The sequence below is a fragment of the Leopardus geoffroyi genome, chromosome B2 (assembly GCF_018350155.1).
Source record: "Leopardus geoffroyi isolate Oge1 chromosome B2, O.geoffroyi_Oge1_pat1.0, whole genome shotgun sequence".
NCBI lineage: Eukaryota > Metazoa > Chordata > Mammalia > Carnivora > Felidae > Leopardus > Leopardus geoffroyi.
In genome coordinates this window covers 144,286,805-144,309,232 of record NC_059332.1, presented here as the reverse complement: position 1 = coordinate 144,309,232, position 22,428 = coordinate 144,286,805, and the positions used below count along the sequence as shown (strand labels likewise).

At 55.0% G+C, this 22,428-nt stretch overlaps 1 protein-coding gene across 1 annotated transcript in view; it reads right to left on the bottom strand.

Moving 5' to 3' along the window:
* Nucleotides 1-1,937: 1,937 nt before the first annotated feature.
* IGF2R (insulin like growth factor 2 receptor) overlaps nucleotides 1,938-22,428 on the bottom strand; it is a 104,120-nt gene continuing 83,629 nt past the window's right edge. The window contains exons 36-48 of the mRNA XM_045500202.1: nucleotides 21,532-21,681; nucleotides 19,026-19,187; nucleotides 17,600-17,807; nucleotides 17,113-17,259; nucleotides 15,874-16,108; nucleotides 14,990-15,126; nucleotides 11,886-12,000; nucleotides 10,781-10,927; nucleotides 9,944-10,131; nucleotides 8,144-8,330; nucleotides 5,556-5,708; nucleotides 4,457-4,526; nucleotides 1,938-3,789 (exon numbers count right to left, since the gene is read on the bottom strand). Coding sequence (XP_045356158.1) covers nucleotides 3,376-3,789; nucleotides 4,457-4,526; nucleotides 5,556-5,708; nucleotides 8,144-8,330; nucleotides 9,944-10,131; nucleotides 10,781-10,927; nucleotides 11,886-12,000; nucleotides 14,990-15,126; nucleotides 15,874-16,108; nucleotides 17,113-17,259; nucleotides 17,600-17,807; nucleotides 19,026-19,187; nucleotides 21,532-21,681 — 2,313 coding nt within the window. The 3' untranslated portion in view covers nucleotides 1,938-3,375. The remainder of the gene's footprint in view (nucleotides 3,790-4,456; nucleotides 4,527-5,555; nucleotides 5,709-8,143; nucleotides 8,331-9,943; nucleotides 10,132-10,780; nucleotides 10,928-11,885; nucleotides 12,001-14,989; nucleotides 15,127-15,873; nucleotides 16,109-17,112; nucleotides 17,260-17,599; nucleotides 17,808-19,025; nucleotides 19,188-21,531; nucleotides 21,682-22,428) is intronic.

Here is a 22,428-nt window from a genome sequence, read left to right as displayed (position 1 = left end):
GGGCGAGGCTCACCCCAACTCAGTGACGCGCACTTGGAGAAATAAGGTGTGTGAAGGCACCTGAGTCGTGGGGGAAGGGGATTTATTTAAATCGAACTTCATCCGTAACCCGCGCCCCCGACACGCTCCCTCCCCCCTGTGACTGTAGGACCTGCATGCCCATCGGTTCTGTGACTCACACAAAGGATCAGGTTCCCCAAAGTACGGTTTTGTTATTTTCTTATTCTGTTTCACTTTATTTCAGTATTTTTACCAACAGCAAAAACAGTCTTACCTTTAGGTGGAATTTTGCATTTATATTAAAAATCTTGTGTGCCGGGGACCTGGGCGGCTCAGTCAATTAAGCGTCCGACTTCGGCTCAGGTCATGATCTCTCGGTTCGTGGGTTCGAGCCCCACATCAGGCTCTGTGCTGACAGCTCGGAGCCTGGAGCCTGCTTCAGATTCCAGGTCTCCCTCTCTCTCTACCCCTCCCTTGCTCGTGCTCTATCTCTCAAAAATAAATGTTAAAAAAAAACAATTCTTATGTGCCAATTAGGAATTTGAAACACTTTTTTAAGTTTATTTATTTTGAGAGAGAGAGAGAGAGAGAGAGAATCCCAAGCAGACCCCGAGCTGTCGGCACTGAGCCCGACATGGGGCTTGAACTCACGAACTGTGAGATCTCGACCTGAGCCGAAATTTAGAATCTGACACTCAACTGAACGAGTCACCCAGGTGCCCCCCTGCCCGCCCCCCACCAGAGTACTGTTTTAAACGCCCAGGTAAAGTCAGCCTTCCTGCAGGGTCGTCGTGTGTGCTGTATGATCTCAGTGGTCGGCGGAGGAGAGCTGGTTTCAACTGTTTTTAAACGTTCCGAGTAAGAACAGACTTCTAGACCATGGATTTTCCTCGACACAAGGTTTGCCTACATCGTGCTCATCCCCCACTTACTCCACTTCTCTGCCATCCTTGGACAGTCTCCAAAGGGCACAGAAAAGTTGGCTGAAAGGACACTGAGTATCAGGGCTGTACTCTTATCAATAAAGTCACTTCTGAAGACATCATAGTTCCTATCTGCCATCAGGGCGCGTTTTCCCGCAACTACGTGCCACGGCAAGGACGGGGACTGTCTTCTGAGCCCAGGGCTAGCTCTAGTCCAGGTTCCTAAGGGTCAGAGCGAATGCCGTCACACACACGGGGCCACCTGTCACCCTCCACCTGCCGGCCACAAGCCACGTGCTCGGCAGGCAGCCAGAGGTACAAAGACCCCTGCGGTCAAGTTCACCAACAGGGCCAGCGCATGACTGCAAGTGGCCTTCCTGACCTCCTGCCCCCTGCCTGAAGTGGGCTTCCTGTGTCTTAGAGGGAGGGGGTGCTGGGAGAACAGCCCTCCGGACACAGTGCCCAAGCACCCGTGACTCCTGGGCGGTAACGCACACTTTTGTAAGACCCAAGCGTCGGTGGCAGAAGAAACGACGTCGATGAACAAATGAGGGGAAGGGAGGGAGGGACAGACGCTGACTCCGAGAAGTCTACTTGCCGCTGCAACTTTCTGCTTTGTCCGCTTTCCCACTAGCGTCTAGGAAGCTCTCGTCTAGTCGGGGTGACGACTGACCAAAGAGAAGCCACCCCCCCACCCCCCCCCGCAACACACAGGGAGGCCCACCCCCGTGCCTGCCTGCAGTGCCGGAAACTGCACTCCCACGTGCTCGCTCCGGGAACCTGGGACTAGCCGGAGGTGCGCTTTCTCGCAAGGAAGGAGGAAATGAGACCTGCCCACCGGAAGGACGCCAGCGAGCGCCCGGTGGTGCTGCACACGAAGGGCCGGGGGGGGGGGGGGGCCCGCGGCAGGAGCCCAAACGCGGGCATCTTCCCCAACGGCACAGAAGAACAGACGGGCAGCCAGGCTCGGCAACGCGCTGGGCAACTTGTAAGGAGAACGCAGTAACACCCGACTAATAATTTATCTTTTATTGAAATTGTTGAATACTTTATATTACAGTAAATTTGATTGAAAAAAAATGAGGAAAGAAATCAATTTTAAAAAATACACTCATGTTGAAATCAAATTAGCCAGCCAAACGGAGTACAAACCAAGGAACCACCACAGGGTGGTCTTCTCAGTACATGAATACCACTGAGTCTATGTACAATTCTAGAATTCGAGAAAAGTCATTCATTAAACACTTCGAGAAAGGTGCCAACAGCGAGGGAAGGACTGCGGCCCCGCCCTCCAGTCCCGCAGCACCGAGAGGCCGACCCAGCACCCCCAGAGCGGGATCCCCAAGTGCAACGCTAGGGCGAGATGCTGGCCCATCGGCTTTCATGCGATTTCCGTAAGTCACGCACTGTGCAAATTAAGGCTTCTTATAGGTCGGATGGTTGATAAACACTTTTTTTTTTTTTTTCTTAAAAAAATAAGCACAGTAAAGGTGGTATCATGAGAACCTGAAGAGGTGAGACCTATCCCCCAAATCTGGAGGAAAGTTCTTTTCTCTGACATCTCAACTCCATCCTCACACACACACAAAAATAATCTTTGGGTGGGTTGTTTGAATTCACCAGCCGGCGAAAGAAATACTGATGAGTGTGCTCTGTGCATCTAGGATTGGAGATGTCATGCAAAACGCTGCAGCCGTTACTAAGGGCAGAGAGCAGGCGAACCCTCCAAAGCCTAGGCACTCGGGGACCCTGCACATGCGTGTGCGCGTGCACGTGTGTGTGTGCGCGCACGTGCGCGTTCCCTTAAGAAACAGGAAGCAAAAAGGAAGGGACAGATTGGAGCATTCTAACTTACAGGCTACATTATTGACCAGTTCAAAATCTCATATGGACTTTCCTAGCACACCGACAGCTTCCCCCTCCGACCGGGGATGAACCACGGTCACCCCCGCTGTCACGAAGAAACTGTTGGGTTGTTTGTTTTTTTTGTTTTGTTTTTTGTTTTTTGTGTTTTTTTTTTTTCGTTTTTCCTTTTTTGCAAACCTGAGTAATTGTCAAAGTCAATAAATAGGAGGAGAGAATTAAATGCTAAAATATAATGGTCAAATACCCCACAGGGCCTAAAGCAGCAAGGGTTTTTCTCGAATACACAGCCCTCTGTTCCAAGATGCGTCTGGCCCGGGCGCACGTTACGAAGCGCACGGCAGCCATGCTTCTGAGGACTGGGGACAAAACCCGGGGCCCTGCACCGCCCCCACGACAGGGGCAGAGCCACGTTCTGAGGACCGTAAACCTGACCTCCTCACCCTCTCCCCCATCACAAAAACTCTTCCCTTTTGAGACAGTTCTTGTTAAAGGCAAAAATGATAGAAGCATCATCGAACTGAAGTCTTATTTGGTTGGAGGTGCTCGGCGACGCCACGGACCCGCGTCCCCTGTAGGCGCCAGGAGACTAGATGTGTAAGAGGTCCTCGTCGCTGTCGTCGTGGAAGGACGCCAGGCTGCCGGGCTGTGCGGGCTTCTGCTGTGCGGGCCTGGGCCTCCCTCTGCGGGCCCTGTCCCCTCTCACCAGCACCCCCGCGCCATCCGCGCTCTCCCGAAGCCCCTTCCTCTGCGCGTTCCTCCCGTGCTGCACGCTCGCTGCCCCGGTCCCCCTGCCCGCCTGCACTTTCACCTCCGGGATGGTCAGGACTTCGTCCTCGCTGTCCTGGTCGTCCCCGTGCAGGGAGGTGAGGGCTTCGGCCTTCACGGACTTCGTGGTAATGTGGCCGTTTTCCTGCCCTTCCTTCCCGGGCCTTGGGGTCACCTGGATCTCTTCCATCAACCACTCGGTTTCGTTCTCATCCGCCTCCTCCTCCTTGTTCACCTGCCAGGGACAAGGCCAGGCCCTGGAGCCCCTCTGAGGCCCCAGGCCACGCCGCTCCTCTGTGACCCTCCCTTCCGTGATCTGCCTGAGTTGGGGAACCCCTTCCCTGCTTCCCCACCCGGAGAGGAAGGGAAGGCTGGCGACCGTCGGCTCCCGCTTGGACCCCACGAGGCAGCTGGGGTCAGGCTGGCAGGTCAGCGGCACCCGGGGGACGGGAGGGGCCGTGCGGTACGAGAAGCCGCAGGGGCTGGACGTGACTGTGTCTGAGCGAAACCTTTGAGGACGCAATCTGGCTGGAGGACCGAGGGCCACGAGCACGCGTGTGCCCGTTACCCGAACAACACCTGTCCGGGGGAAGTTTATCTGAAGGGACTCATCCAGGTGCCAGATGCACAGACACGTTCATTATTTATTTAGTTTTTAGAATAGCCCCCAAAGTAGAAGCAACTGAAATATTAAACGTTCTGAGAAAACCAGCCGCAGCCACGATGATAAAACCTGAAGGCAGAAAGGACACGGAGTGCGCTCGGGTTCAGAGCGACGGCTGACCTTTCCCTTCTCTCCTTCAAAAGGCCTGTGGTGGCGTCTTCCTCGTCATGGGCTGACACCATCAGGGCACAGACAGCTCAACAGTGGGGCGGGGGCGACGGGGGTGATGGGACGTTACCTTCGAGTATTTGTAGGACACGCTGGCACTCCTCCTGCAGCAGCTGCTCAGCCTGCTAACCACCGTCTCCCTGCGGGGCGAGCGGTCACTGCGGGCGGGACCAGCCGGGCAGGAGAACCGGCCGGCCGGCCTTCCCCGCCCCCTCCGCAGCCCTGGCATCTCGCGTGCCAGTCCTCCCGGCCCCAACCCCTCGCAAACCCGCCCCTCCACAGTCCTGGCACCTTGCGCATCTGCTCACAGAGAAGCCTGCAGCCCCCACAGGCACATCCCTCCATGGCATGGGCACGCTAAACCCACAGCAGCTAGGTTATACACGAGTTCAGTGAAAAGAACACTTTGGAACCAGACGGAAGTGGATTCGAAACCTGCTTCCTCTCTCAGTGGTCTAGCAAAGGCAAGTGCAAGCTACCCACCGTGGGCTTCTGCTTTGTCCTGTGTGACTATGACAAGAGCACATATTCCTCCCACCCCAGGACTGCACGGAGACGTGCGCCAAAACTCATGCCCAGACCCTCGGCCCGGATTCTTCGTTCCAGTACCTGCCTCTCCGGGCCGGGACGGCCGCACTCAGGACTTCTGGACGCCCTCTCCCACCTGCCAGGGAGGACCACGCACAGGGCTCATGGGCCCTGTGCCTCATTCACACACCACACGGAAATGTGGTGACAAGCCCTTTTACCCAGAAACCGTGAGCCAAGAAGACAGCGTCACGCCTGGCACATGGTAGGCATCTAGTAAATGGGAGGAAGGGGCAAGGGGAGGACCGTGTAGAGGGGTCAGCTGATCAGAAGGAAGCCTGCTCTTAAAAGGTGCTCATCTGCTGTCTCTTTGGACACATTCAGAGACCAACATCCTAGAAACAGGCCAGGCTTAGTGCCTGCGCGGCATCTCCTACACGACAGGACCACCAGGGCCTGACTCGCACGCCTGGGAGTCAGACGGTCACCTCGTCCCAGAAACGCGTACGTTTACGTGACTTCGGAGACCGTTTCCGTGGTTGCAACACACACACAAACACACACACACACACACACACACAGATCCCAGGACTCGACCTTGAAGCACTGGCCTCGGGGCACACCTGCTCCCCTCTCCTTACCTCCTTTCCTTCTTGTAAAGCAGCAGCGTCAGCAGACAGCCAGTGAGCGCCACGAGCAGCAGGCTCAGCACAGCCCCGACCGCCTGGCTTCTCTCCGACAGCCCCTTGTGCTCCTGTGTGTCCTCACCCGCACCGTCACCATCAAGGCCCACCCTGAAAGGAAGCCACGTCCTTTGGCGGCATGCCATGGCAGCCATAGCCGGAGCAGTTCCCAGCCCGGGGTGTGGAGAACAGCAGGACGGGGTCCTCAACGACGCGGTGGCGGGACCGGAGAACAGGTGGAAGGCACTGCCCGGAGCCGCGCGGGCAGCTCTTACGGAGGAGCGTGGCCTACTCCGTGGCGGCCAGCCCCCCCTCCCTGGATGGCTGCAGGGCACAGAGGCACCTGGGAGGCCACAGCAGGGATAAGCCGGCAACACTCATCTTCCCAGGACCACAGCTCCCCTCCCTGGGGACAAGCAGTCACCGCCGGGGGCAGGCTTCTGTCCCCTCCACCTCGTCTCAGGACACACCGTCGGTGCCTCACGAGGGCTGAGGGAACACGCACGGGACACGGCTGGACACGGCACAGACGCTCCATCCGGGCTGCCGCGTCCGGGAGGCACGTCCCTGGACCAACACGACCGCCCCTCAAGCAGCTAGGATGGCAGGAGTCCCGCCCACGTGTGGGAAAGAGCGGCGTATTTCTATGACCTTAAACGCTCAAGGAAAGTAGTACAAATTGACAAACACAAAGCTAGAAAAACCACGACGGACCTTCTGCTCAGAGAACCAGATGTCCATGTAGTGACTGGACACTTCCGACCCTTCGTGCCTGCACTCAGGGCACCCACAGTAACAGAATCCGCTAACAAAGTTCTTCCCGCCCTGGGAAGGCAGAGAGGCAGGCTACAGGGGCTGTATGGGCTGCTCGGGAGGAGAGAGGGCAACTGATGGGCCACACCCGTGATGAACTGGAGGCTACAGGTGCAGATACGGTTCAGAAAACTTCTTGATTCAGACTGGGTCGGAGGGCAACCGACGGCTCAACTGCGTGAGGACAACTGCACCCATCAGCATTCAGCCTGAGCCAAATAATCCGGTTCCAAACCGGACGATGACCTCAGTGTTCTATTCCAGCGTGGAGGCACTGGTTGCTGTGTGCTCGAGCGGGGACGCCCCCACACCTGCTCTACGGACCCCGAGGGACAGGAGTTCGTTCAGGAGCACCTGGGACGCACCTCCGCGTCCCAATGGGAGAGGCGCATCGTCACTCACTTCTAGGCCTGTCCTCACTGCTACTTTTGGGTTCTCCTGGGAGCCAGGAATCATTTTCAAGCGTGTTTTAGTTTGCAAATGTATTTCTATTTTTCAGTTAATTTCTCATTACTGGTTCTTCACTGTGTGTTTTGCGTTTTAATTTTTTAATGTTTATTTCTGAGAGAGAGAGAGAGAGAGAGCGCGCGCGCGCGCATGAGTGGGGGAGGGGCAGACACAGAGAGGGAGGCACAGAATCTGAAGCAGGCTCCAGGCTCTGAGCTGTCAGCACAGAGCCAGATGCAGGGCTTGAACTCAAGAATCTCAAGATCACGACCTGAGCCGAAGTCAGATGCTTAACAACACAACTTTGTGTGTGTTGTTTATACGGCACCAACATCTAGAAATTTAAGACTTGCCTTGCGTTCACGTTCCTGGAAAACTTCAGACATAGCTGACTCTTTTTCAAAATGAAAACTCATTTAAGATCTAACAGATGTGATCTGGGACTCCTCCCACTGTTCCTACCACGGTTTCTAGGGACTGCAGAGAAACATTCCTTCAGGACATAAAGGAAACCAGTGCATGGCAAGAACTCCTTTTTCTCTTGATTGTAGTCTCAGACAGAGACTGAAAACGCTTCTGTAAGAGAAGGACCTGGATGAAATGGGAAGAAAACAAATCCAAGAGGAAAGCAAGCTGTAGCACTTTGTTCCAGATGAAGGTCTCTAAACCTGACAGTGAACTGGGCAGAGGAGCAAAGGCCCTGGGGCACAAGAAGAGAGAGTTCCCTGAGGCCACACAGAGGCCAAGATCACCCTTCCCTCGGCACAGAAATGCACGTTCCCACATGCGCACGCAAAACCTGGGCTATGCCTGATCTTCAAACTCTGTAGAACAAGTCTTCCTTCGTCCAAACATAAACACTACCTCGCTCAAGGTAAAGCCACCTTTACCATATAATAATCTGCACTGGAACCCAAGGAAAAATGCGCTAGGAACACAAAGACGAGGCTCAGCATCGGCCTGCCGTGAGGCAGCATGGGGGAGGCCGGAAAGAAAGCGGGCGCACTCGGGCCTCGTGCGTGCCTGCCGGCAGACGGGGGTGCCCTGGGAATGGTGGGCGGTGGCGGTGGGGGAGCAGACGAGGGGCGACGCTTGGACAGCCAGTGAGGCCGCGTGCTGGCCGCGTGGGGCTTGCCTCTCCGGTGTTTGTGCACGCTTGAATATCCCCACACCAGGTGGGGCAGAACACACACAAATACGTGCTCGAGCTGAGTCAGGGGAGAGCGGGTCGGCGTGCGGCTGGTGAGCGTGCAGAAAGGGGAAAGTGGCCCGGCCCGCGCACTCACCCTAGGGGACACACGGCAGAGGTGTACCAAGAGAAGAGATACTGGCAGTCGGCGGTCTCGTGGCTGAACTCGGGGATCCCGTCCTTCACCAGAGGGTCGCAGTGGAAGAAGATGGTGGAAGACACAGACTTCGTCTTGTCTTTTCCGCACTTAGAGGACGAGGCAAACACCACATCTAGATCCCCGTCTGTCAGAAAGGAAGTAGGACACAACCACACAACGTTACCATCGACGTTTCAATAACGTCCTCGTGGTCTGTAAAACGCCCGCACAGACTTAAGATCTCACGTAAAGGGCCTTCTTCAAGGTCTCACATGTGCGTGTTCTCACAGGCCACCTCACGCTCCTTACAGGGCCCCCCGCCTGAAGTCCGGGAGCAGGAAAGACTTGAACCTTGACCCCAGGAGAGGTCCGGCCTTTGTCCTCAGTTCACAGTCGGATGCAGAATGGGGACTGGCCACGTGGTACCCGCTCATCCGGAGACCGAGATGGGGAACCAAGCAACCGGCGGGCCAACCAAACGAGCCTCTGTGACGGAACCGCAATAAAACCCCTGGACACGGAGACGCGAGCTTCCCTGGTTGGCGACACTCTGTGCGTACAGTCGCAGCCTGATCCCACAGGAAGCGGGCGACGGAAGCATCTGGCTCCCTCCTGGATGTCACCCTGTGTGCTTCTCCCCTCCACCAACTGTCATCCTTAACGGTGGCAGTAATAGCTCTCAGCGAGTTCTGAGTCCCAGCGAAGGACCAGACCTGAGGGTGGCGGGGGAAGCCCCCCAAAACTCCCACTTGGTGTCAGAGGTGAGGGAGCCTTGTGCGGACGCTGCCCTCCCCAAACGTTGCAGGTGGCTCAAACTTCACAGCGAGCCACCGCTGGAGAGCCACCGAGTTCCGTGTGCAAGGCAGTCACGTCCACGCACAGGGAGCCCTGAGCCCCACATGTTCTCACGCATAACTGGCTGAGGCAAGGCCTGAACGGACCGTCCCACGAGGCCGGCACGCGGGCCCATGTCCACAAGCTGATGGGGGAGCCCGTGGCAACTTCCTACTCTTGCCGTCTCGAATGGATGAAGACTTGGGAAGAGATTCAATCTGCACGTCTTCATGCAACACAACGAGTGGTCTTAAAACCAAACTTCCTTTCTAGCGCTGGTGAACGCAGAAAGCGACAAGGTCTAAAAGGGGTTCAATTAACCCCGAGTAAGTAAATGCGCACGACGCGCACAGGTACGAGTAAATCCAACCCAGAATTGCTAGAAAAGAGAACCGCGGGGGTTACTGCTCCTTGGTGTGGAATCACGAAAGCAAATCAGGCTGACGTGACGGGTACCTCTGCCTTGCCCGTCGGGCACGGCCAAGTGCAGTGACGCGTGCACTCAGCGTCCGAGCGCAGAAACATGCCCTTGACCTTTTAAAGAGTGTTTATCCTTTCTTTTCATCCTTCTGACAAATGTAAAATTTCTCATCCTTGTGTAATAGCATCTGAAATTGCGAGGTAAAGAACATGACTAAAACCACATCAAAGGCAGTTCTGGATGCGCACACTTCACCTTCTACACCCCCACCTCACGCCCCCTGGCGCAGACCAAGTCTAAGGTGAATTTTACCTACAGTGAAACGTTCATCTTACACCTGTTCGATCCGTCTTGATGAACACGTATCAAGACACAGAATCAGACCAGGGCTTCTGCTTTAAAATGTGGCATTTCAACGGAAGGGTGTTAGTTCAGGGAAAGCGTTAATGGAAACGTTTATTTCCAAGGAAGCGGGACACGGAACGTTAATGGAAAGCAATTACCTTGAACATAGTATTTGGTTTTATCAGAAGTTCCAACTTTCCTGCTGAAGTGTTGGTCATTTGGTTTAACCTGGCAGATGTTGGCCCCAGAGCACGCCGGGTTTTTGGAGCTCGTGATGGAGGAAAGCTGGATTTCATACAGGTACTTGTCCCCATTTGTCCTCATGTCCCCAGAGGCACTGAACAGCCTGAAGAAATGGAAAAGACAGCAATGGCTCCAGTCCTTCAAGAAACCCATTTACTAGAGACCCAGACGCCTGTGAACAAGCACAGGGCCGCAGGACACTGCCCTTCTCCACCTTGGCCAGCCTGGGAGCCCACGAAGACCCCCGAGGGCACCAACTTGCCTCCCGCCCTGTGCTCTGAGCACCGGTGCGCCCTCCTCAAAATGCGCTGTTCCCACAGCACACCTGCTTCGCTTGCCACAGGTGCAGCCAGCACATACGGCCACCTGACCTCAGGAACGGCTCCGGGGACACTGCTGGGACACTCTATTTTCACAAACCAGTAAGCCCAGGGATTCCTGATCAAAAACTCTTTCGGGTTTCAGCTTTACCCCCTGGGCTTATCATGAAGTGAAGGAGAAGGGATGACTTTATTTTTACACTCAACAGAATTCACCACCTTTGGTGTTAAAACTTCATAGTTGAGTAATGCTGTCCCCCAGTTTTAAGCAAAATAGGACATCTACCTAGCAACAGTAACTAACACACGCAGGCCCATTTATCTTGCAGCTCCCCTCCTCCACTCTCCCCCCCACCCCCCGCACCAGGAAAGATCTAAATTGGTTTAATTTTGAATACAGTTCAGTGCTCAAAAGGAAAACGTTTCACTTACTTAAAATAAATATCTCCGAGGCTGAAGCTCTTGCCATTTCTAGGGTTGGTGATGGTCCCGTTCACCATCCGCACCTCCTGGGGCTTCACGGCACAGGCAGCCCGAGAGTCCCAGCTGAAGTAGTAAGTGCAACTGTCCAAGTCGAACCTGGAAGGAGGGAGCACGGGCTGCGGTCACGCCCAGCCACACGCGGGGGCGGCTGCGACACCAGGCCTCTCGTGCCGGGAAGAGGCTCACTGGCTTTCAGGGGTCCGGTCAGTCCTGAGCCCTGGGTCCCTGCAGAAGCACCCCGCCACCGAGCCCTCGCCGCCCCCACGATGGGTGCAGGCAGCTCTGGGCTAGCGAGGCTCGCAGGACTTTTCTCAGCAGCCTCACAGGAAAGATCCGGGAATACCAGCCTAGTGAGGAAGATGTTGTGTGGCCCTTTGGCAACGTGACAATGTTGGGCACCGTTCAGCACGTTTTTTTGGTGTTGTTAAATTCAGAAACTGTAAAACATCCAAAAACTGGAAAAATTTGCTCGTAAATTTCTGAACTTTACTTTGCAAGCTTTTTCAACTCATACGTTGATTCAATCCTCATACGATTCCTAGGTCCTGCCTTTTTCAAGCCCAGCTTCCGGAAGAATCATTTGTTCACAAACAGCAGCTCATATGCTCCCTCTGTTGGCCAACTCCTCCTAATGCTAGTTGCAGAGTTGCCTGGAAAATATTAGTGTCATCCAAGAGCATCCCCTGTGCCAGTCCCACGTGCCTGGGGATCTCAGACAGGCCACCCGGACAGCTGGACTTAAGGTGGCGCCAATCGCTGCCCCTCTGGTCCTATGACGATGCTCAGGGTGGAGGCCGGATGCCACCTTACTTTGTGGCTTTAGTCAAGTGACCGTGTGCCCCAGCCCCCTTTCCAGGAAATCCCTCCTGGTGCAGAACAGCCCCGCACGCTACAGGACATCGAACAGCCCCCTCCCCACCGTGGCCACCCAAACACCCTCTCCCTGCACGCACGTTTGCACACCTGCAAGTGAAAACCATGGGGAAAGATGCTGATAGGCCCCCAGTGCACTCTCTGCACAGCTCCCCCGTGAGGCCCCGACCCTCTCTCTCACCTCTTGAACGAAGGTCTGCCCACTGTCTTTGCACAGGTCAACTCGATGACGGCAGAGGCGGTCTTATTCTCCCCACACTGATAACCTTTTGAATAAGTTACGATGACTTTGTCACCTGAAACACACAAATAACAGAAGTGGCGTCATTCCTGGTTATAAAGAACGAACGTCCGGCTTTCTGAAGACTCCTGAGTCCTCCACCCCGGGTTCCCAGCTCCGCCAAGCTCGGTGACCGCCTCCCGGCTCACAACACACCTTGTGTGGCTAGAGATGACCTGGGTCCAAACCCCAGCCTTCCTGCTCACTGGCTGCCTGACTCCGGGCTGCTGAGCCTCTGAGCCTGTCTCCTCACCTGCGCCACGGGAACACCTTCCAACGAGCAGCCGGGTGCCCGGCGCCAGCTGCTCACAGAGCAGGACCCCAGGGGCAGCGTTCGCCACTGCTCCAGTTCTGTACCACTGCAGGGCTGTTCTAGGCGCCTTCCCGACACATCCCCCCGTCTCGGCACCCCAGTGGTAACGGGGCAGGTGCCGGACCGACAAGCACAACGAGGAAAACCAGACCCAGAACAACTCTGTTCTTCTCGGGTCTTCCGGCTCTGTGTCCAATCTTTCGACTGCTGAAAGGATCGCGGATAAAGAAAGTGACGAGACCTTGACGAGCAGGGTCTAAGAGGAAAGCGAGCGCTTGCATTCGGCTGCCAGTCGCACAGAAGGCAGCGTGGCCGCCAGTCCAAGTCCCATGCTGCTGCCAGCTACCACGTGTGGCTGCCCAGGGCAGCTCAGGGTGGCGCCCGAGCCCAGCCTGGCTCGGCAGGCAGACTGTGGCTCAGGGGAACCATACACGCTGTACCCCGGACCCTCACCCACGCGAGGCAGGGGACACGGAGGAAACGTGGACCTCGGCACCAGCTTCCCCCCCCCCCCCCCCCGCTCTTCCACACGCAGGGGCCCAATCACTCGGCCAAAAGCCCAGGGCCCTCAGCCCTGCCCCGATTCAGAGCTGTTACTGGATGGACTTGTATTAAACACTGAGCTTCTGTGCTAAATAGTGGGCTCCTGTGTAAAATTTTGGAAGAAAGAGTACTGCTTTAAAGAGAAATTTTTTTTCTTTCTCAATTTTTTTATTTGAGAAAGAGAGAAAAAAAAAATAACACGAGAGTGCACACGCACGCAAGCGGGGCGGGGCGGGGGGGATGCGGTGGAGACAGCAAGCAAGCGAGCCCTAAGCAGGTTCCACGCTCAGCACAGAGCCCAACACAGGGCTCGATCCTACAACCCTGGGATCTTGACCTGAGCTGAAATCAAGAGTCAGATGCTTAGCTGAGATGCCCAGGCGCCCCTTGAAGAGACATTCTTAAACTGCCGGAGCATGAGGCCAAACAAATGCACATCTTACTGTAGACACCCCACACTACTGGGCGGTACGCTTGACCTCCCACACCTCATTGCCCAACTGGTGACACGAACTCTAACCCCAACCCCACAAAGCTGCTGAGAACTACACCTGCAGACAGCACAGTTGTAGGTAACTGTTAGCTCCTGGGACAGACGGCCCATCTCCCCGCCCCAGATGGGTGCAGCCCCTAAATGAGGGTGGCAATCACTGTGTCTGCCCTTGGACAGCTATCCTGTTGGGACCAAAAGGGAAGGTCTTACCTGGCGGGCTGGGGACCAGGACATGTCTACTAGCTGAACCTTCAGTGAGGGCTTAACTATTCAAACCTGTCAGCCAGCTGCGGGAAACTCAGGCGAAGGCTGCTCCGATATCCGCGTACAACCGCGAGACCACAGAGCAATGAGCCACCCTCGGCCCCCTTAGGGAGCCGTGGGGAAACAGCAGTGAGTCATGGGACGGCTGGCCACTCCAGGGGACTCCACCAACCTGCAGAATCTGGTTTGCTTCTAAGACTCACAGTGGCTCCCGCAGAATTCCCTGCCTCTTTTTCAACAGCTCACACAAACTCGAGTCACCCTGTGATTTAATCAGGACAACCCGGGGACCCCTCTCTAGTCCAACAAGATAAAGGTATTTTTCTTTACTGGTCCCCCTAATACACCCCAACTGACCCCAACTGTATCTACCTAAGACAAATCTACCTTCTCCTTTTATTTTTATTTAAACGTTGATTTATTTAGAGAACACACACGTGCACCCGTGGGGGAGGGGCAGAGAGAGAGAGAGAAAGAGAGAGTCCCAAGGAGACTCTGCATTTTCAGCACAGGGCCCCCCACGTGCGGCCCAATCCCCACAAACCCACAACTGTGAGGTCATACCTGAGCTGAAATCAAGAGTCGGATGCTTGACCAACTGAGCCACCCAGGCGGCCCTACCTTCCTCTTTTAAATTTTTTTTTTTAATGTTTATTTATTATTGAAAGTCAATGAGAGAGTCAGAGCGTGAGCAGGGGAGGGACAGAGGGAGAGGGAGACACAGAATCCGAAGCAGGCTCCAGGCTCTGAGCTGCCAGCACAGAGCCCAAAGCAGGGCTCGAATTCACAAACCACAAGATCATGACCTGAGCCGAAGTCGGACGCTTAACCCACTGAGCCACCCAGGCACCCCAGCTACCTTCCTCTTTTAAATAACGAAAGGTAGAATCTTTCACTAAACAACCAGTTGCAAGATGAATTTTCTAGAAACACTATTTTAAAAAGCTTCATTATTATTTGTTATTACTTTTCTAAACTGTTAAGACATTACAAAAACGTACCCCTGAATTATCTTTGCCAAGTTCTTGTGTAACCGTTCAGCTCTTCCGAATAAATGCTTGCACGTGTTTATGCAGACTCTGTGCTCAGCCCAGAACTGGAGCAGGGATTCAGCAGAACCTTAACCACTGTGACCCTCTTGGGTGGGGAAGGATGTTCGCAAGAGAGCCGAACCCTCTTGAACACACCTGCCAGGACGTGCCACCTCAGAGAATGCAAAGCGGTGCTTACTCTTATGTTCCAGCAGTTACTGGAACGCTGGACAACCATTGGGAATTCTACCTGGCAGTTTCAACTGAAGCCCGTGCTGAGCCTCCTGGCCTACGAGGATGCCTTTTCCTTCCCAATTCTGAGGAGACACCTGTAACCATGCACAAGGACCCAGGGCCTTACCTATGACATCCAGCTTCTGTGTGTGAACGAGCCCCAAGACCTGGACGACACCAGATGCACTCTTTTTGCAGATGCTGGCTCTGTCCGAGCAGTCGAGGGGCCCTTTATATATTTTCTGGCACAGATTGATATAGTACCTGTAGAACAACACAAAGGGATGGGGGAGGGGCGCAAGGTTAGTCTGCCCTGGCACACTGGGGTGCAGCTCCGTCCGTCACTTTCAGAAACGGTAATCGTTGTGATAACCAGGTATGCCAGAGCACCTCTGAAGACGGCACTGAGACAGAGACTATCCGGTTACTGAAAACGGGAGCGTGTCAACCAGGCCAGTGGGGGTGGACCCTGAGACGGTGCGGTTTAGAAGGGCTTTCGGGTCGGGACCAGCTGCGGCCCAAGTCCACGCCCCCGCCCCAGGCTGAGGACTTCCTGATCTGGGGGTGCCGGGCAGAGTGGGGGCCGTGCACAGAGCAGCCACCACGGCGCACGAACCCCGAACCACACAGCCCAAGGGGTTCGTGCCAAAGAGTTGAGAAAATCAATGCACCCCCGCCCCCCCCCCCCCCACACACACACCCCCAGCAGCAGACAGAAGCCCCTTCCAAACATGATGCCAATCGAGACTCTGTGTCCGCCCAACTGCTGATCGCCAGCTTCTGGTTCCAAAGGCTCCCTTTCTGTCCTCCTCTGCCTTCCAAAGCAGCCACGCACGTTAGGCCAGATACCAGCGGGCTGCTCCCTAGAGCCCAGGGGCATTCAAGCCACCACAAGCACCGGATTTCCATGACAGCCCCAGCTCTGGGGGGACACGAAGGTGGACTGCCATGTGCCCATCGCCATCAGGCCCAAGAGAAGGTCACGGCTGACAAGAGGTGGCAGGTACTCACGAGACTCCTTCGTGGACAAAGAACCAGGAGCCGGTGAGCGAGGACAGCAGCCTTAAGTCATAGGTTTTGTGCTTCTGGATGAACTTGCACTCCATCTTCTTTGGGGGGCACACAACTTTCGTTTTCCACTCAAATGTCACCTCACAGCCACGAACTTCACTGAAGACCTGTGGCCTCCCGATATCAGCGTCCTCGTCACACTTGAAGATGATCGCGGACGTCCGGTGGCTGTTTGCTGGGGGCGCAGCATGCGGGAAAAGTCAGACCGTGGCCTGGTCCTGCATCGGCTCCTCCCCTCCTCCCCCCTCAGCTGCGTTGGCCGGCCGCTGCCCACACGCCAGGGGCAGAGCCCGTCCTGTTTCGTTCACCCAGATCCTAACCCGAAACAGACCAAGACCCCTCGAGGCACAGGGTCCCTTCCTGGGCTTCGTGACCCCGCGGCCCAAGCTCAATTCCTCGTGGACGGACGCTCCACATTCGATCACACGTGGGTGAGAACAACAAATTAAAACAGCAACAAGATACCTCTAATCACCTAAAAACGTGTCATCCAACAGACCAGGAGAAAGATCCTGTTGCAACAAGCCTCCGAACAAAACTGTTATCAGTCCCCTCATGAATTTAACACTTAACGCTCTCTGTGTAGCATCTTGTCCCTGATCACTCACGACAACTGATTTTTTATGCATTTTCTCATCACTTCCTTTGAGAGATCACATCTGTGCCACACACGTGAGCAGGGTTCCCACATCCCTGGTCTCCAAGCATCACCAGAGCAAGGCTGCGATGTCCGGCTCATGCTGAACCCCCCGCCCCTGTCCTGAGCCTGCCCCCACCCCCAGCAGACAGCCAGTGGAGGATCCCCACCCCCCGCCCTTTCTGATTACTGCCACCCTGCAGACCTGTGACAGTGGGATTCTAATAAGCACGAATGTGCATCATCAGTGCTGAGACCTGGTCCACGGACACAGATCCCTGGAGCGAGCGGGCCTCAGTGGCCCCCGACACCTGCACGTCAACTGTGCTCTACTGAGGTCCACATGCACGGTCACGTAACATGCCCCTGGAGCAATGAGACACGTCCTTTCTCTATGGGAAATAGACCCGATGTGGAAAAACTACACGCAACAAAATTTCTGCATTAACTTGGACACCCACAAAGGCGCAGGCACGACGCGAGCCTGGGAAGGACACTGGCTACGGGGCAGCCTGGGCCCAGATGCGTGCTCCACTACGTACAATGTCTGCAGAAGCCCCACTCGTGGTCTCTGTCGTAGTCCGCGGTGGTGGAGCACCAGAGCTTCGCCCTGCCCTCCAGAACGCACTCGTCGTAGCTCTTCCCGTTGAATATGAAGGGGAACACACAGGGGTCACCTTCCTCGGTTTCTGGAACAAAGAACACCTGTGAGACCCTGATGACCGGCACGACCTCGGCTCCGCTCTCCTCGCTGGGCACGATCACCTGGGGATGCTCAAAAGGATCTCTGACGGGAGCAGTCACCCTAAACCAACACGAGGACCACAAGGTGACAAGCGGCTCGCAGGCCAGAGTGTGTTCAGAGCCCAAGCGCTCACACCCAGGGCTGCCCGGGTGGAACACTGCGTGGTCCAGGCCAGGGGTCAGCATTCACAGCATCTGGAGCTTCGTGCCTCAGTTTCCTCCTGCTGCCAGGTCTAACACCACATCTCCCAGGACCGTCAAATGCATCCCGCTACGAAGATTTACCTGGAGGACAATTATCTCCATTGGCGTAACTTAAAATGACAGCTTCGTCCTGGTGCCTATAATCCAGTCTCATCGACGCCAGCCGTCCAAAAGATGCCCCCTTGGTCCCAGAAAGCAGGCAGACACCTCCGTCCTTACAGCCTCCTTGCTCCGGGCCCGCCGCCGCGGTGCATACCCCCACGCTGTAGGTGCGTGAGTCCCGAGTCACCTGGACAGACAACACCACGTGTGGCTATCAGTGGCTCTCAAGACAGAGAGGAGCCATCGCTGCGGGGAGGTGCACTCGTGCAAGAAAGCAGGGGCTGCCTGTGGGCTCTGCATGGGTGCCTCAGTGCTAACCTTCCTTCTCTCCAATCCTGACCTCCCCGCACAGGGCAATGCCTTACCCGCTGTCTGGACGTTTCCCTCCAGCCACTGGAAGGACCCACATCTCCCTCCACTCCCAGGCCCAGCCTTCCTCCTCCTCCCGCACACGGCTGGCTGTGCTCCGCAGCCGGGCCTCTGGCAGGGAGCCATCCAGAAGACCGCGGGGCTGCTCATCCTCTTCCCGAAGCCCCAGCTCCCTGCCCGCAACGCGGGAACGGTGAGGACTGAGTTGATGGTCACTAAGTGGACACGGCGTAATTAAATATGTATCTTGCCTTCCCCGCCTGGCCCCCACCTGCACACCTGTCACACCTGTGTAAGGTCTCCATTACAGGAGCCAGGGCCCTGGGCTCACTGCTCACCAGCGACCATCCACCGCCTGGGAGGTGCTGGGATTTGGTCGGCATAGCCGTCAGTGTATGACTCGGTAACATCTAGATCACAGGCCTAGAGATGCACGGTCCTCCAAACACCAGTGATCCAAGATGCCCATGGCCCCGTCAACATCAGGCCCACGACACACAGGCCAAGAGTAAGATAAGCCACCCCCTCCCCCACCCACGCAAATGCATCTAAATCAGGGGGACATCCTAGCTCCCTCCGTCCATTACCTCTGCCATCAGTGAAATAGCTGCCTCTTTATCTTGAAGCCAGGTTGCAGGGAGACACGAGGGAAATTCCACGTGGCCTCTGCCAGGTACACTACACCTGGCCCCGGCCCTGGCCCTTATGGGGCACGTGGTCACACGCCCATCCCCAAGCAGCCTCCTGATCTCCGTTGTGTCCTTTCATCTTGACAAAGCCGTAAGGAATGAAACTCTGAACCATGGAGCACAACTCAAGCGTTAGCCGTGACTGGTTCGCTACACGATCCGGAATCCCCGACAGGCTAATCCTGTGCATCCACGAGCGGCGCTGAGCCCACTACCCACCCCCGCCCCCCAACACACTGTGCCTCGGTGGTCACAGGTGTCCTGTTACTTAAAACACAAGTGGCTGTCGGAAAGAACCCCGGCCGCCATGTCCCCAGGGCCGCCGGGCTCTGGCTGAGCCGCCTCACCTTGAAGGGCACCTTGGAAAGGCTGGACAGGTTGAAGCTGTAATGCAGCTGCTCGTCCGTCAGGGAGCAGCCGTCCACCCGCACTTCGTCGGGACAGACCAGTGGGGTCTCCCACCCAAACACAAAGTCACAGTCACTGGTCCTCAGCAGCATGGGAACTCCCTGTTCAAAAGGAACGCCACCAGAGTTAAGTACAGCATCCCCCACACGGCTCTGTGCCCCAGCCAGCGCCAGAGAGAGACTCCTGCTTCCGGGGGCTGCAGGCACCACCCCTGCCCCCCACCCCAGCCGCAGACGCGGCCGTGAGGCCACTGGGTGCTCTCGGTGACCCACAGGGGCTTCGCTCCAGGGGGGAGGGACAGTCGCCACCACCAGCTGCAAGGGACCACGACTCTGCCCTCACAGCACCACCGGGCAGCCGTGCCCACACACCCAGGCCCCCTCGCGACCTCCAGTCGCCCCGCACTTGGAGACAGTCTCCGTGTCCCCACTAGCAGTTCTTCCGATGTCACGGCAGAGGAGGGTGTGAAACAGACCCTGCCTGCGCAGAGGAGGCCGGGAGGCGCTCCAGTTCGCTCGCGAGCAGGGTCTCTGCTCCGTGTGTAGCAACTGACAGTTTTCATCCTGAGGGCCACACGCAACTCGGCCCGACTTTCCACAGGCCAAGTGTCCTGAACTGATGTGTCTATGCCCTCCCTCGCTCAGCAACAGCCACAAAAACACAGATGGGGCAGCTGGTCAGGAATCCCGGTTTTAGTTGCTGCCGAGCATCTGTTTTTCTATGAACATAAGTGGAGAAAATATTCCCGTGAAAGATAAAAACCACGGGGGAAGAAAATCTCTTAAAGATCTTTCCAAAATCGAATGCACATTTCGTGTGAGATGCCTTGTTTCTAAAACCCAGTAAACACTGCTCACTTTCAACCCGCTGCTGTTCTGAGAATCGGAGAGACCCCCGTGTGTGCACTGGACCACGTGCATGCAGCTTCAGCACTTAGCCGTCACACGTTCTCTACGTGGCGTGTGAGATAACCAGGGCTCCTCAGGAGAGGTGGATCTTCAAAAGACCAATCCCCTCTGAAGAATGAAATACCAAAACTGGAAGCCTTTCTACAGAGTAAGCCACACTGCCTTCATGGCAGGTGCCTGTTGAGACACGCCCACACACCCTTGTAAACGCACACAGTATGAAGAGATAAGAAGGCTTTGTTGATCAGAGCGCCGCCCTGCCTTGAGAACTCAGGATTACCCTGACAGTCGAGGGACAATCTGTGAACACTGACGTGTCCCAGGGCCCCACAGTGCTTTGCGGCACCACATGGAGACGGCCCAGGAGGCAAGGTTTGCTTCTTCTCTCTCAGTTACCACACTGTCCCTCCTCATCAGGCATTCAGGCCCCGGCCACGTCACTTCCTACCGCTGTCAAAATACCTATGTGGCAGCCAGAGCTCTCTTTCCCTTACAAACCTGCGACAGGCTGAGAAATCAGAAAGGTATCCTACTGAATTTACAAGACGCATTCCAGAACCATAATCCATTACCTGAGCTGCTCGGGGCAGATGAGCTTTATAATTCATCGGCTTCAAGATGTTAAAAAGCGATTTCAGACCTTTGTTTCTATTACCTACCCCCCACACATACACACAGAGTACTAGAATCAAGCACATGAATATTTCTGCAGCAAAATGTATGAATATTCTCCTTATGTGGACAAATACCACAAGTAGCCTCCCCCCTTCACGTGAGAGGATTGGGAATTTTCTGAGCTCTACAGACTTCAGAAGCACAGATAAGGGGCTGTGAGGCCGGGCTGCCTACAGCAAAGAGCTCTCCACCTGAGCAGAAGGCGGGGGTCCCAGCGGCCACTGCAGGGCTGCGGGAGTCAGGCAGCTCTGAGTCACTATGATGGAGCCATGATCCATCCATTTATCTCCTATTCGCAGGTAGAAGTCAAGGGTAAATGTATGCAAAAACCCTGTGCAACAAAATGGTACTCGGGGTGGAAGCCAGTCTCATTTTTAAATGCATGTAAAACAAATCAATAACCTCCTTAGAAGTAACACCTACAACTCTGTTACAGCTGTTGTGATTCCGGAGATCTTATGTTTGCTAACTTCTAAATTTGGGGTCGTGTCCTGAATGATTACAGCCACTAAAAGTCTGTCTGACTTCCCAATGAGAACAAAATCACTAATGTTACAGTTTTTAAGAAGGAAAAAGAAGCTGACACTTTTACACGCTGGTGGGCCAAGTTGAATGCCACACATGCACTTCATGTTTTTACATCACAGTGAGCTCGCTGGGCAGTCTGCCCCGTTCATTCAGGATGGGCTTACTCACTGTTAAATTAACGGTTTTAAATTATTCAAGGCACCACTGACTAACCTATGACAGCACCCATTTTCAGTAGGGACATCCTTAGCTCTGCAGCACGCTTTCGGGACTTGCAGCTCTGGTTCACTGGTCCAAGCTTCAGCCCCCAAATTGTGAACAGGTGCACACTTACCATGCTTACGCCTCTCTTACAGTGAAATGCGATCAGGGAGGTGTAGTTGAAATGCTTGTCTGCTAGGCAGGGAGTACTACTTTCAAAATTCAAGTAAACTTCATTAGCTATGGGGTTGAGTATCGGAGGTCCTGTGACTCGACCAATATCCTAAGCAAAGAAAAAAAAGCAAACAACATTTCAGGAAATTGTTCCCCGTGTTAGCGGAATAAGAGCTAATACAGAACTGCAAATATACAAGCTCATCTGTTTTGAAACCGAGTAGCATCTAAAGAAACTCAGTTAACGGCAACTCACTTGACAAGTCTTGATAATAAGCTGCTTGGCAGAAACTTCAGTTGGCCAGCGGTTATCAGTTTCCATCCTATAGTTTATAACATGATTCTATTTCTTCTTTTTTTTTTTTAAATGTTTTATTTTTGAGAGAGAAAGAGAAAGACAGTGCCAGCAGGGGAGGGACAGAGAGAGAGGGAGACACAGACTTCGAAGCAGGCTCCAAGTTCCGAGCTGTCCGCACACAGCCCGATGTGGGGCTCGAACCCACGAATCACGACATGACCTGAGCTGAAGTCAGACACCCAAGCAACGGAGCCACCCAGGTGCACCACAACGATTCTACTTCTAATCACGGTCAATTTTCAAAGACTCCAGGCAACAAGAATTTCTCTCTCCAGTCAAATCAAGAATGCTGCACCGTCTTCTATCACCTGATGGTGTAAGGCAGAAACCCACATCTCTGCCCCCAGCTGGCTCATCTCATGCCCACCACTGCACTGGGATTGCCCGTTTCCTCGGCAGTGCCCCTCGGTACGTCCTCAGGGAGGGCACAGGAGTGTGCCTCATGACACGATACTGCTTAGCACAGCATCTGACACACACTGGCTGCTCAATAAATAG